Genomic DNA, 16,013 nt, shown 5'->3' on the forward strand with positions numbered 1-16,013 from the left:
TTGAATTAACATCTAATGGTTCCATTTCGGCAGGCATGATGAATTGTTCCAATCGCGACGCCAAAATGTGGTAATTAAGTTTCGTACGTATATCGGTACAACCCGACGAACTAGAAATCCAGAATTCAGCGAAGAGTGGCAACCAGCACGTATATATTCGAATTGGCGAATATGTACAGCATATGGAATATTAAAACAAGAGAATAATGAATAGAGCAACGAATAGAGCATCAGTCATGTTCATCACATACATGAAGGTCATTTTGAAGCATGTGGATTCGTTATGTAATGTTAAGTTTACTTATACACCTACGCGAAACTGCATATATCTCGCAAAAGATCTAGCGAAGTAAATTCTTGAAACTGTTTCAACTATCTTGTCGCTTTTTTTGACAACACATCTTTCCTTAATTTACGCGCTTTAAGTATTTAACTCATTTTCATCTTGTCTTATGCACAAACGAAATTTGAATGCGCGCGCTTCTGGTTTGCAAACAACCGACTAATCAAGATGCTGGCTTGCGCGTGAGTCGAATGCGGCTTTAATCCGGAAGCCGGTGGTGCGGCGTGGGACGTCAGAAGTCTGCGGGTATTCGACGTTCGAGAGGGTGTAGCGACGGCATACGTCGGTTCTGAAATGTGCAGATATAGAGACTGGTATTACTGAATCCGCACGGCGCACATTTGCGCTGGTCGAGTGACACAGGAGAGAATAACGGAGTGTGTCAACAACACACGCGTATTCAACCGAAACTGAAGGCGGAAGTCGGGGGTACAAAGTCAGGTCGAGTTCGATCGGTGGGTGTAAAAGCGGGCTACTCTTCCCTGTCCGGGGCTCGTGGTGGCTCGTGCGTGGTACCTGCAGTAGGCAGAAAAAGAAGGAGAGGCACGTATAAGGTCATATGAGAGACGTGCAAGCGGATGCAGTCGAGTTTCAAATGCGTTTCAAATGCGCATTCGAGTCAGGCGTTAATCGTTGACCTTAAAAGTTAACTCACTTAAACTGAAAAAATTCACAAAAAAGTAAGCACCGGTTGTCCAGTGCGTTTTTGTCTAAGGAGGTAGGAGCACCATCTTTTGGCCACTTCGTTCTATCTTGAACACAACCATAAGTTTTCTAAGCCCTGGTACGATTGGCTTATGGTTAATCGATAAATAGCCGTGGAGGTGCTGGACAGTCGAGGAGCTTTGCTACTGTATGGGACGCCGTCACGTGAAATGCGGTAGTTTGTGGCGGATGAATCCGGCAAGCTCCTTATCACTCGTGATGTATACAAATACTGCCGGAAGTGTCGACTAGCTTTGTTGAGTAGTCACCGCATGGTTAGTTTTCACTATGGCAGATAATATGCATTCGGTGCCTACAAAACTTCAGGAGACCGGACTTGTGCTTTTGCCGCAGCCACATATGCTTCTCTAGGTGGCAGAAGATGGCGGTGTTTCGACGCTTTTCAGATTCGGTGAAAGTAGATGTAGTGCACGCGACAAAGTATTTGGGGTAAGTTTTTGTAAAGCACTTATGTCCGGCCTGTAGATAAAAGCCTTGGGTCTTCCTGATCACAGATGGCGCTGGTACTGGGTGACCGGGCATGCATACCCGCATGGAAAGTGAACGGTTTTACCCCATGAGTAGACTGTTAACCTTACTCGGGGAAATGGTGGGAGATCCATATCAAGTGGAGACTTTCGTGATGGACGGATTGGTGGCGCAAATGAGAGCAGAAAGAGTGGTGTGCGGCTTCATGTCGTGCTACTTTCATATCAGAAATGCTGCGTGAATTTTTGATCACAAACACACTGTAAAAAGCTGGCACTTGTTTTTCAGCCCATGGCGCGCTTGGATAATGCCATACGGTAGACTTGTTTGTTTATCATAATAGGGGAGCACAAATTACGCCATCGCCACACGGACCCGCAATCTACCTTCTATCTTATGGACCACAGGCTTTACATGATCCAAAATTGGGCTGCGGACCCATTATCCGGGATGGTCCACTCTAGTAATGTGACACAATCGTGTGGAAAATGCCAATAGTTACCTTAAAAACCGGCTGCACCACTCCGACAAACAAAAGGTGTCTCAGCACACCGAGTTGCTCATGCGGGAATTCGACGTGCATACGTCGTATAGTGCGACGGGACGGGAAATCCTGGAGGGCGATGGCTACGTTCTGGACGTGGTCTGTCGAATGACATGTTTCCCCCGTTTTGAGGCACTTCGGGCCCCGACCATCGAGGTTGCACTCCCATGTTGTCAAAATAAATGAGGTATGCGGGAATTCGACGTGCATACGTCGTATTAGTGCGACGGACGGGAAATCCTGGAGGGCGATGGCTACGTTCTGGACGTGGTCTGTCGAATGACATGTTTCCCCCGTTTTGAGGCACTTCGGGCCCCGACCATCGAGGTTGCACTCCCATGTTGTCAAAATAAATGAGGTAAGTTCAATCCACTCTAACTAACTTGTGGCTCCCCTGCATCTATTTATTTTCCGTATTTCGAGACCAAATTTCTCCAAGCAGTAAGAGGCAGTTCATCAGATTTTTTAGATTGTCTCTCAATCCATCAGCGGTGGCCGACTGTTTACAACCTATCGAAAAATGTTGTATCCCTTACAATTGTTCCCAAACCACTACCGACGGCTTTGGACGGCTTGCGTACAGCTGAACCCAGAATAATCAGAAGCTGGAGTCCATGAGACTCACAGCCATCAGTAAGCGATTGCTTGTTCAAGGGCAAGCAAAAATTGCTCACAGGAATGGCCTTTGTGCACCCATAGAGAGCCATGTAGTTTCTAGAACGTCAAGGAAGTTATTTCAGCCGCTCGACTATCTGCGGGTTTCGTCCATCGCAGGTACTTCAAACTTTTTCGCGATTTGCAATACCCTAAAACATTCACATTCGGTTTTTGTTTGACAGCCTTCAAGGTACCTACCCAAACGAACAGCCATGTGGATAATTTGTGGGATAATTTGCCACGCATATATTCTACGCGATTTAGTGGCCACCCTGAAAGCGGCGTAGCCTTCCAGAAACTGGTTCTATTATTCGAATAGTAAGCAGCCTCGAAATTTGCCGATCCTTACACCAACACTCAAAGTTCATCTAAAATCATAATTTGAAGAAAAGAAAATCTTCACAACAAGCGTTATCATCTGGCGGATTTATCTTCCCAGATATTCGGCGTGTTTTAAAAATTTATTCACATCTGCTTCAGGCGCGTAATTATTCGTTTTAAGGACTGCCATGGCTCGACATGAAGCTCGCAAAGACGGTGAGGTGCTTCGATGAGAAGTTGGTTTATTCACGCATTTTCCGATGGAATGAAGAGGGAAAGATTTTTCAAAGGATATATAAACGCTAATTATGTCGTATTTGTTCGCGTAAATTTAAAGTTGAACAGATATCGGCATCTTGTTCGCCAAAAAGTTTCTCATCTGTATGGCAGGCATCCATCCAGAATACTTCGGGGAATTTCGCGTAGTAAGTGTGTTACGTGGAGTTTCCAATGGGAATGTTGTCAAACTGTATCGGATACAGGGTTTATTCTTTGCCGGTATACCGAGCCCTTGCTACCTTTACGTTGATGATCATCGAGTTTGTGAGCCGCACGGGCGTACGATACAATCGGGTTGCCAGAAGGTTTGTGTTCTGGTGTAAATCCAGCTAGCTCCAACGGTCTTCTGTGTGCACATACCACATTGGGTGAACTGTGGACAAGCCAGAATAATAGGTGCGGCAGTCTCTGTATCGTCATTGCGACTTTGATCGACACTCAGGTGGGGACAGTAAAGAATGGCGGTGTGTTCGATGCGAACAGCTGCGTGTGGACACAAGGAACATGTATTAGCTAAATAACATGCAACTAATGACAAATATTAGCACGGCCATCGACGAAGTAGGGAACGAATTGCGGTGAGGTAATTAGATGGCTCCTCAAATCACTGTTCAAGTGTACGTGCCTTCGTAACTAGCCTTCAAGGCCAGCTCTTGTAAGCATGTGGTTAGTGGCAGGCATTTCTGGAGGTAGGTTGTCACGTATTTTAGCATGCAAGGACAAAAATCGGTTGGAAGTATCAGACAGTTCTTGGAACGTTCCAGTGTCGCTCATTCAGAAGCTGGATGAATTAGCTGCAAAGGAAGGCAAATTTCCACTTATGAGACTGTGGAGTGTAGCATGTCGACTGGGGATATAGATAGCTCTCAGATTTTGGTGCTAAATGGAAAGTATTGCTAACTTATCCAGAAAGTTAGGTGAGTCACAGAAAGTAGAGGTCCGAAGCAAGTAGAAACAAGCGATTGGAGAGAAATTTGAGATGCACAGCGATACCATTGAGTTTCTGCAGTTTCACCGTACACCATGGTTCTAAGATTCCTGATGCAATTTATCCTACTGATATCCCCGCCACTTCATCGTGGCCGCTTACAATTTCCTTCATTCTCTCCATAAGCCCAACTAAGCCATGACGCCTCATAATGTTTTCATCTTCACATTGACTGGGCGGACCACAGCAATTCCGCTGCTTCACCAGTTCCATTGGTCTGACTCCTCATTTCATGTAATTTACCACTTTTCACCGCGTGCCAGAAAGGACGACTCCAGTTTTCTCCCCCTTGTCGTGTTTTTGCCCTCCATCCTCAAATTTCACGGGTCCGAGTGATTGATTCAACGGCGGCCAGTATTCACACAATGGAATTGAATTATCGAAAGCTATGACGTGCCCCTTGTGGAATATAGCAATCGAGTAAGTGAGTTCAGAGTACCAGTCCAAAACTTCCGAACTCCATTTAGGCATCCTATGGTCATAGCAATGCTAGAAATTATTCTATCAGACCTTACTGCCAGAGGTGTGGTTGCTTAAGTGGACGGCGAAATTCGGTGAGCTGCGAAAACATGAAAGTAGATTAGGATGGCTTTTTAGTTAAGCACATACGCCGCAAAATGTGACACTTTGGCAAAACGCTTTCACCCCACTCGTGAAGGTTTTTCAGCTAAGAGCATTGTGCGCCTGATGGGCCTCTCATTTACCTTAAATGTTCGATAATAGTTTAAAAACCTAATAAATGTGTTTCATTTCTCGACGTCTACCGCGGTTAGATCTGCCAGTTTAGACATGACCAAGTGTGTGCCGGATTATGCAAAATATTTGTTGGTTATCCGCTTTTCTGTACATCCCTCGGTATCCACAATTCGCTCCATTCATGCTCATATTTTGCAACATTGTGATCATACCTGACATTATGCAACCCAACGGTTGGGAATAATCCATATTATTATTACCGCAATACACTCATTGCAATAAAGGTTGGGATCCAGATGAAGCTCTGGCCTAAGGTGTTCCTGCGCCTACTTGGGAGGGCTCAAGATGGGCGAGACCTGTCGTGGGCCTTCGAACAATTTTGAGCGGCCTCATGGGTAGTGTAATATGTCTATACTAATTTCTATTATTGTGACCCACGGCAAAAGGTTGTGTATCAGATTTGACATGCATTTGGAATGATCATCAGGGGCAAGGCATGCAATTAAATGAACAGTTGCCAATGGTTCGTTCATTATCACCGTCGAAGACGGGGAGCGAAAACGAGGACATGACACAGAAAGAGATTGCGGATGTTTACGGACAGCTGTTGGATAACACGTCTAACCCGTGTGGTTGCGCTGAGGCAGATTAGTGTTTAAGGCGCTAACTCACTGACCAACCTCTGCACCTCGACTTTCGCAATCTAGGAATAAGCGTGCTGGCCTTCTTCGAATAACATGAAAACTTGAACCCTTAACCACGCTGCAACTAACCCTTTGTTCTTTTTATGTTTCTGAAGGTCCATTCGATGGATGGAATTATTTCTCCAATGACGGTTTTACATTTTTCAAGCTCTCGCACCTGTTGCAGAGGCGCATGCGTTCATGATGATATAGTGTCTTCGTTTACCATCACATTAGGCTATTATGAGTTGTCGAGACATCAATCAACGTCACACATAGATATGGGCTAGCAGTAATGACAAGTTGTCAAGGGGATATGATAAGGGACAGCAGTCAGCTCTATTTTCCGGTTAAGACTTTGCGCTTAATACCCTAATCCAGTTATGTGACTTCGTGCTTTCCCATGGGAAAGATATCTCATGAGGAGGCTGGTAATTCGCATGTAGATAGCTGAAATGCTGCATTATCGCCCTACTAGTCGTGCATATCTGGAACTGGGGATCATCCTCTTAGATGAACATTGGTTCAACACTACCTATGTATCAACCTGCCTTCGGCTATCATGCTCAACAAAAGGCGAGATTTACAATAACTCTATCGTACCGAAATTCGCGAAACAAACTTATTTAATGTTACGTCCCACGAATTTAACGCACAAAAATTTCCTTCAGTTATCCACCTGGGTAAAACATGTATCGGATATTTCATCGATAATAGCTCCAATTTGAAGGTAATCCTGGGACGTCCCAACATGCTTGAATTCGATTTCGTGCTTCATCTTATAAGTCGGTAAACACATGCTAATCACCGGTGGCCAGTGAGCTTGAAATTTTGTATAACTTAAATACAGTGCTATGGGCAGCTTCAAAACCCCCATGGTTTTGAGGAAATTATTTTCGGTTCACTTCTGGTGAGCTGGTTAAAATTTCGTGAAGTTAAACAACGTGAACCTCAAAATTTTGATCGCGTACTCGGAAGTCTCACAACAAGTATTTCGTCCCGAAGAACTTTGGTGTTTCAAGAGAATCAATCTGCGTTTGCGCGAAGTCTCTCTACTTGGCATGCTAGTGCGAAATGATTTTTTATTATAGTACCTGGTCCTGACGAATTGAGCTCGCTAAATGAACAGACCAACGCCCTTCAACGACAAAGAAATATAAACACGAGATATAAGCACACACGAATAACTGCATAGAATCACTCCATGAAAAATACCAAATAGATTTATATGTTGACAAACAACTTCACCATGCTTTACTTAGTCAATTTGGTTGCTCCGCCGACCTCAATACTAAATGGAGCATTGTGTGGGAATACGCTAGTGGACTTTTGCATGGGGCGGAGCTATCAGCGCTTAGGGACCTCGATTAAATCAATGAATCCTGAAGGAAACCTCGGTTGGCTTGGTCACATATTCCCATTCGAAGTTGTTCTTCAGTCGCTCGACAAATGTTCACCCCTTCACATCGAAAGGAACAGCGTAATACCTGGATGTTTATCTTTAAACCATTGAATTGCCCCAATGCATGATGAGATTTTTACAATAAGGGCATTCCAGGAGGGAATCCGAGGGATAAATCCCGCCCCGCGACGAAAGGTAGTGAATTGTGGAAAATAAAAATAAAATAACAAAGTCGAACGAACACAAACCACTCATCGATAAACTTCAAATAAAATGGGCTTGAATTCGGAATAGAGGAGGCCAAACATTCAGGCATATGAAGCCATGTATGAAGATATGCTAATAGTTACGGTAAAAGAGTTCTAGTTTCATCGAATAATGGTGGTGTTCGGCTGGGTCGGTTAGACTCTATTTTTTATTCCACGAGGGAGACTTGGAGAAGCTTAACTAAACTGATGAAATGTCAACAATCTTGGAATTTGGAAGAGCACCCTGAAACAGTTGCTGGATTTGTGGATGGCCGGCCAAGTTGCGGCAGAGGACTAGGGTAACTAATTTTAGTGGCGTTTGTTTGACGCATCGGATAACGTTTGTTATCGGCGAACGCACAAGGTTCAGGATTTTGCTCGAGGTTGTATGTTAATGCATGTATGTTAATGCATATTATCCCATTTGACATCTCCTCAAACTCACCTTGCTCTGCTTAGCTCATCCCACCCCAGCTTCCCAAACTGTGAACTTCGGCAATGCCCATTTTGGACGACATGGTTGCTGCTTCCCGCTCCCCGTGGCCTATGATCTACAACTACAGGATCCCTTAACAGACCAAGAAAACCTGCGACCTTATATCGGCTGCGATCCGCCTTGTTTCCTCAACCAGCCTGAAATGAATCCCGCTGCTCAAAAAAAACCTCATACTCCACCCCATATTCTTAAAAGTGACGTTCGTTACGGGGCTGTCGGGCCAGTGATGGCACGGCACTGCCATACCCAGTTTGATAGCACACCCGCAACTATTTCATTTCCTCTCCGGACCGTGCCCTCTCGTCCACTCGTTCCATTAACTGCAAAAAAACTGCAAGACAAAAAACCATCTCTGAAACAGCTTCCCTCGTACCCAATGAATTTTCGCCCAAAGCTTAACAGCCTGGTCTTCTGCTGCAATTTTGACTTGTCCCTTCCACAAGTTCAGATCCGTATACGATGTTCGGATGGCCCTATGCTATAGCAAGACGAACCCGTTCAACGTACCCCTTGCACCTGACTTTCCTGCAACAGTGTTACCAATGAGTCTCCTTAGTTTCAGATTACACTATATTTTTGAGATAAAACTTGCCATGTTCTCCCAAATCGAATTATCCCATCTCCATCTTCACTTTTGTACGTTGTGACCCCGGCCAATTACCAAACCACCCAAGGTCACTCGTGGTCAGCAATGGTTTTCAGTTTTAGTTCGCGTCAGCAGGCTGTCTTCGAACCATTCGGACTCGGTACCAAGCGTTCCTTACAAGCCGGGAAAGAAACCTACTATTACTGTTTCATCGACTACTCCCCAGTGCTTATGATATTGTCCTCTTTTCTCGCAATCCCCACTTCCCACAAACCCCCAGTCATGCTTCATTCTGACTATAAACGCATGATCATGCCGGACGGTATGCCACCCACAAGATGGGGATAAACATTGTTATAACATGTGGCCTAGAAGGTGGTCACATAAGATAGTTGCCCACTGCAAATATACAAAGCGCTGAAACGACTTGCCATCACTGTTTCGTAATCATCAGTTCTATGGACGGCCTACTTTAAGTTTACTTGATCGCCTTGGAATGAATCGGGTTGACGTTAAATTACGAGCCTTTTGAAAACGGGACTGGGATGAATGGGAGTCCGCTGGGCATATGGAGTAGCTATGGTCGGAATCGGAATCTTATGACGATGATCTTCGATAGAGCTTCCTGTGAACTCTCTGGAATTTATGTACATAAATATACCGCTCTTGTTACATCTAGAAAAATGACAGCAAGTGTGGATGTGTTATTATTCATGGTATTGAGGTTCCCGGTATGCAATACTGAGTGACGCGTAGGTTCGGCAATTTTCAATATTGAAATAAAGGATTGAATTCCAAATTTTACGATACTGTTTACACAAACGTTTGCAATCTATACAACAAAACACAATGCTTTACTTTTGTAGCGGCAACAATTGCACAAGTCGGTCACTGACCGGCTCGGTGCAGTGTCAACAACCGCACGTCGAACAACGGCAAGAGAAGTGTTGGCTCAAAAGTGTGGTTTGCGGTAGTTTCTTCCGGTGGTGCAATCACGCGGAACGAGAAAACAACAAGAGAAGTGTTGGCTCAAAAGTGTGGTTTGCGGTAGTTTCTTCCGGTGGTGCAATCACGCGGAACACATGAGAAAACAAGCCAAGGGGGCGCATTAAACGGGGCAAGAACGCGCACTGGTAAGAGGGCCAGTTACGCACATTCACACAGACACATGCTAATTTGCGGGTATCGAAGGGATCGGTAGTTGCAGCAAAGTGAATGGCGGATAAGGATAAGCAATGCGGTAATAGTTAAAAAGTGCATAGGCGGAGTAGGCAAATGAATGGGAGAATCGCCTAAGGTCAAGATTCTCCCATTCATTTGCCTACTCCGCCTATGCACTTTTTAACTATTACCGCATTGCTTATCCTTATCCGCCATTCACTTTGCTGCAACTACCGATCCCTTCGATACCCGCAAATTAGCATGTGTCTGTGTGAATGTGCGTAACTGGCCCTCTTACCAGTGCGCGTTCACACAGACACATGCTAATTTGCGGGTATCGAAGGGATCGGTAGTTGCAGCAAAGTGAATGGCGGATAAGGATAAGCAATGCGGTAATAGTTAAAAAGTGCATAGGCGGAGTAGGCAAATGAATGGGAGAATCGCCATAAGGTCAAGTTAGATTCAACACAGGGGCTGTCCGAGCTCACAACATTGCCTTGGTAGGATTTCGACAAGGTGCGGGGTCGCAATAATATGACAACGCAAGAGTGACAGAGTTGCTACAGGTTGTTGGAATAGCACCTCAGGGCTTATACAGAGCAACAGGTTACCAGGATAAACAACGTCAGAGCCAAAGAGTTGGTGGAAGATTTTGGTCATGTAGGGTTGTTAGTTGTCGCAAAACCATGCCAAGAATTCTGACAGTATAACTGATTGTTGCAAGAAATTCCGGGATGTGTCAGTCAGTGGGACGTGGTTATTTCATCTTCTGGTAGGCAGCCCTAATAGAGAGTCTGCGTTATGCAGAATGCCACTCACTTTGAGGAAAGGAAGCTGGCTGGCGAGGAGCAACGGTCACAATGAACGGTGGCTGCGGGGTAACAAGAGGCACCTCTTTGGAGTGCCATGATAAGAATGAAAGATAATGTAAAACTGGGGATGAGAAACGTTGTTTTCAACTTGTTTACTGCACCTCCCTGTGGCAGGTGAAAATTCACAAGAAACAGGAATTAACACTGACGTTAGAAGTAAAGGGAACCCTCCATAACTTAAATCTCATGCAGCTAGCAGCTGGAGTTCCGTAAAACCGATATTTATTGTTGTTGGCTGACGATATCAACGGAGTCCAAACAAATTAGGAAAAAGGGGGCATCACATCTGAAAGTTGAATCAAGCCAGTGGTTTCGCAAATTATTCTTCAAAATACTATGCACATCCTTATTAATTGAAGGAATATTGCCGCTTTACCAATGATTCAGAGCTTCTTCAGGCATAGACCAAAAGCCAACCTAGTCGGTGTCGGCAACCACAAGAGAAAAGCTGACTTACTGGACACGTTTCCGCAATTGAAGGCCTATCCGAAGGCGACCGGCGACAAGCAAAGCATGCGTGCTTCTATTGGGATGGCTGATATATGCACCGGGCTGTGGAATGCGATAAGACGAAATACAACGGCGCACTCTCGACAACCATTCGAAGTTTCTATCCTGTATTCTCATCAAGATGGCAAGTCACTATAATTTCAGCTTGCGCAATAACAAGAAAATCTGGCACTAAATATTTTATCCAATCTAAATAAAGTCAGGTTGTCAAACTATTTCAGCCAATTTAAACGAGGAGACTGCAGGCAGCCGCTAAAACTGGTAGACCGGCGTTTACCACTGGGGTAGCATAAGTTGAATTTAGGTATTTAGTACATTCATCTTATGGATTGACGGCAACAGCTACTATGAACCACCAAGACGCATACCAATACTACGTGTGTGGGTCGCGCAGTGAAGTAAGCAGTCACCCCCATTTCACCTCATTTTGCGTTTTCAAGGCCATGTGATTATAGTGTGTACCGGGTCTCCAGAGTAGGAGATCTTGGCGCACGTTTCAGCTGACATAAGCTAAAGCTTGAAGTGCCTAGCGTGAGACATTTTGCAGGGTCGGAACGCATACCGAGTGGCCAAATTTTGAAGAGATAACAGTTGCCTGGGGACAAAGCTCCATATGAACATGGGTACCAGAAAGCGGACTTCAGATGATTTAAGCGGAAGAGTCGCACGTTGGTAAAAAAGTACAGGCCTCAGAAGTAGAAAAGCTGATTAAACAGAAGTGAGCATCAATGAGTACCAGCCGAGAGCGATTGAGAGGAGATACCCCAGATTGAGGTTACGCCAAAGCCCTAGCAAGAAGATCATGTATACTATTATAGAAGTAAGGTATATAAAGGAAGAAAGCCTCATGGGAGGTCATAGATCATTCGCCTAAAATTCTATGTTGTGTAAACTACGTTGCGTAGCACATTCAGGCTACCCAAGACATTTCGGGGGCAAGATAGGTGAACATATTGAATTCGGGAGAAAGGCATGTTGTGGCATCTTGAATAAAGACAACGGGTGTCGTTTTGTTGAAGGGTGGTTAGAGGAGTTCACATAAAGCATGAATCAGAACTAAGCTATTATATAAAATGCGAAGCCAAACTTGAAGCAGGAACTAGCCATTTGAGCACTATTTCTGGTCACACGGTTCAGCGGACCTGGTGTGAANATGCGAAGCCAAACTTGAAGCAGGAACTAGCCATTTGAGCACTATTTCTGGTCACACGGTTCAGCAGACCTGGTGTGAATGGGGGAATTTCAGCCATAAAGGATACGGCTCAGGTGCCAGAGTACCAGCGATCTGTTGGTGCGCACAACGCTGCGCATTTTCCGCCGCAATTTAGTATATTTTCAAATGTATAGAAGTGGAACTCAGAAGAGCATCTTGGATAGCCGTCGAAAACACTTGAAGAATAACAGTCGTTTGATGAAAATTTCGTCCCTCAGGTAAAGCCAGTCTAACCTAAAACGCTAAGCTTCACCGTACAGCTGTTTTACCTTTATTTGCAGAATTATTTGGCGAAGCTCTTCAGACAGTCTAAACCAGGCTGGTAGTTAAAAACTTGGGCATCTGACTGTAAGTGACAGCAAGTGGCAGGGATGGCACGCTTTGAAACCGATGGCAGTAAAATGCACAAGCTCGAAAGCGCCATCCATTTGGTACCATCCATGATTAGGCAAACTGAAGGAGCAGGGTGACCTAAGAAGTAGGCTTCCCGTCTCTGAAAGAAGAAGGGCCTTTGGGAACGAGCGTCGCACAAGGCTGGAACTGACAGAGGCAGTACAACTCTGTTGTTGGGCAAAATGTTCCTAGAGTTAAGCCATCATAGGACTAGAAAGTCCAGATAAAAAGGTGTTACTCTAGTCCAGTGTGAAGTCCTTGGCATGCAAATTCTCCGCTGTGTTGGTACCAGAAGAAAACAGCGAGAGAGGACCACAAACGTCGAGTTGTTAAAATAATTGGAGCAGGTCGGAAAAAGCACTAGCTAACAAAGATGTGATGTGGAGAAAATGTGGCGGTAGAGAAAGATCGCTATACTGGCTGGGATACTCCTCTTAGGGCAAGGCTTTGAGAAGGTGAGCCTCGATTTTCGGACATTGCTACTCACCAAGAAAGGCACCTTGGAGCCTGCTAAAAGGCAAATGCGAATGATTCATATTTTTGCATCTCGAGCGGTTCAATTTTTAAATAATCTCTCCGGTTGGTGTTAACTAACATCCGGAAGAGTAGTGGGGGTACTTAGTCATGATGAGCCAACCACTGATGATCGAATAATAAGATGCTCACGGTTATAGGAGAACTAGCAACAATAAATGCCGCCATGCTGGCCAGCAGCACCTACCCGAGAGTTTGGTTTGTGGTAATGAGCTTGGAAATATACCAGTGATTTGGTGGTACTGCGTGGGTAAGAGAGAGGGGTGGGATATCCGGCCACCCATATTAAAAATACAAGGGGAGTGCCGTCTTGGCCCAAAATATTTGAGCCATTTGGTGGGCCAAGTGAGAAAGGTATGTCAGATGAATTGAGTGGGTAGGAAGGATGTGGACTTTGGTTTGTCGTGGCCGTCACAGAACCATTAGAAAGTACTGATTGGAGAACAAAGGGTATTCAAACTGGTAAGATGGGTGTTCAGCCTCCCTACGATTTCAGCTAGGCCAGAAAGGGGCTTTTTGTCAGCGCTGTGGGTTTGGAAAGGTGGCGCTTATGGAGAAAGCACCTCAAAACCTAGGGCTTGTGACGATGAGTGACAACATTATACTACCCTGCTCTTCGGGAACAAGTCTGCCTGCAGAAACCCGACTTGTGTGTTTGGTAAGAAGAGTGACGGCAGGGGTATTGCCGGGCCTCTACACAAACTAACCGAGAAAAACCGCACTTTTGCCTGGACTAGTGAATGTGAATCTGCTTTTAACCAATTGAAAACTGCATTGCCAAACCCGCCTATCTTAAACCTTCCAGATACTTCAAAGGTGGCAGGAAGCTTCATCCTGGATACCGATGCCAGTGACGTCGCAATTGGCGCAGCGTTGTCGCAGTTATTCCCAGATGGACAGGAACGAGTTATAGCTTACGGAAGCCGAACCCTGGACAAAAGTGAGAGGCGGTATAGTACCACGCGCCGTGAGATGTTATCCCTTGTGTACTTCGTTCAATATTTCCAACCTTACCTAGTTGGTCGTCCATTCCGGGTCCGCACTGACCATCAAGCATTGCAGTGGCTGAAAAACTTCCGAGACCCCCAAGGACAGGTTGCTAGATGGCAGGAAAAACTACAAGAGTTCCAATTTGAATGCACCTATAGAGCTGGAATACGCCATGGAAATGCCGATGCACTCTCCAGACGCCCCTTTGAAGCGCTTAATACAATGTTTCAGGATCCGATGGTCGAGACAGAGTGGAGTACAGCACAGAGGAATGACCCCTACATTACTTTTATTTACCGCCGACAAGCCCACGGATGCGTGAAACCGGTCAGTAGAGAGATGTCGGGAAAACCCGTTGATGAGCGGATTCTTTGGAATGCGTGGGCCAGTCTAAAAATGGTGCATGGCGTGTTGTATACACAGACTGATGACCAACTGAAGGTAGTCGTCCCAAAAGCGAAGGTAACCGAAGTGATCCGTATGATGCACCAACAATTGGGACATCCGGGAAAATACCGGACGCGGTCTTCCATTTCCTAACGTTACTGGTTGCCGGGACTGCGTGAAGATGTGATCAAGTTTTGCAGAGAGTGCGACCTGTGTTCGCGGATAAAGTCACCGACACCATCGGCGAAAGCACCGCTCCAGCCCATAGAAGTGCAAGGACCAAACCACCGTATCGGGGTCGACGTCGTTGTTACGGCTGTCTGCTTTCTGAATTTGAGTCACGCGTGCCAATCAAGGAAAACGACCAAGAAATCCGAATTCTGGAATCATGGTACTATTTCAAATATAATAATACACATTCAACAAACCTCAACGGATTCTCCTCTGCAGATACCGTAGGGTTACAAAAATAAGGCGGTACAATTACTAGCCTGAGGATAAAGCGCAGATCACTACGCCTCAAAATCGATATCGCCACAACCAAACGGATATCGACGGCGAGCAACCGCAAAATCACAATGTCCGACCAAAGCCCGTAAGAGTTATAACAATAGTTCAGTAAAACAAGGTTTCAGTTCATCTGGTCAAGGGGAATAAATATGGGGATTGGCTGTCACTTGGGGTTGGAAACGAGAGTACACATTTGGCAAGCTGTCTTCTACATCATGTTCTATGGGAAAAAGCCTATGACAAGCCCCATCCTCTTCAACTAGTCGCGCGGTTGCTGGAGATACGGAAGGCTCGGGTGAGGGCAACTAAATACAGGGCGAGTCACCGACGCAGATTTTGATCCTGCTGTAGGTGTGCACGTGTGCAAATATGCCCATATTATCGCATGGGATGCTAGCGTTCCTCGGGAAAGATTGAGATAATAAAAAAGGGTGTAGAGCAAGGGAAGGCAGACCTGCTCAGTTGTTAGGACGGTCGCCACCGGGAACCCGGTGCAAGTCACAGTGGGGAGTCACAGATAGCCGTTTCAACGCAGATGTTGAGATTGTGAAATCGTACTTTTTGTGCCTGACGAGATGAGGACAACGTCCAGAGTCAAGCCGGGAGTAAAGAGAAAAGTTTTGTGGACACCAGCATATCGCAGAAAGTTTGAGTTCAACAGCGATTCACCTGAACGGGCAGGGAAGCCCAGAAATGGGAGAGACGACTGGATAGGGTGTTAAGGATTACCGATCTATAGTTTTGCCGATTAATGGATCTAGATCACTTCCAACAGCGGTGTAAAGGCGTAAAGCTAGTCGATCAGAACGGACTTAGTTTTGGGATTCTCGGATAGTTTGGATCAGCTGCGAGAAGCTGAGGTGTGAATGGCTGAATCACGTGGACAAGGAATTACGCGGGATCCCAGGGGGCTAAGTAGTCGGGAAACGTCCTTGAAAAGCGTAAGATAGGACGGACGATTAATCTAAGCAGCTGACGTAGGTTGTACGTTATATGCGGCTGCAGT

At 45.4% G+C, this 16,013-nt stretch overlaps 1 protein-coding gene across 1 annotated transcript in view; it reads left to right on the top strand.

Moving 5' to 3' along the window:
• The window catches only part of T265_02804 (hypothetical protein), a gene marked incomplete at both ends in the record, with an annotated part of 29,560 nt that extends 14,910 nt beyond the window's left edge, over positions 1-14,650 (top strand). The window contains 2 exons of the mRNA XM_009167129.1: positions 8,554-8,759; positions 13,926-14,650. Coding sequence (XP_009165393.1) covers positions 8,554-8,759; positions 13,926-14,650 — 931 coding nt within the window. The remainder of the gene's footprint in view (positions 1-8,553; positions 8,760-13,925) is intronic.
• Positions 14,651-16,013: the final 1,363 nt, after the last annotated feature.

Source organism: Opisthorchis viverrini, assembly GCF_000715545.1.
Source record: "Opisthorchis viverrini unplaced genomic scaffold opera_v5_36, whole genome shotgun sequence".
In the NCBI taxonomy this organism is placed as follows: Eukaryota; Metazoa; Platyhelminthes; class Trematoda; order Opisthorchiida; family Opisthorchiidae; genus Opisthorchis; species Opisthorchis viverrini.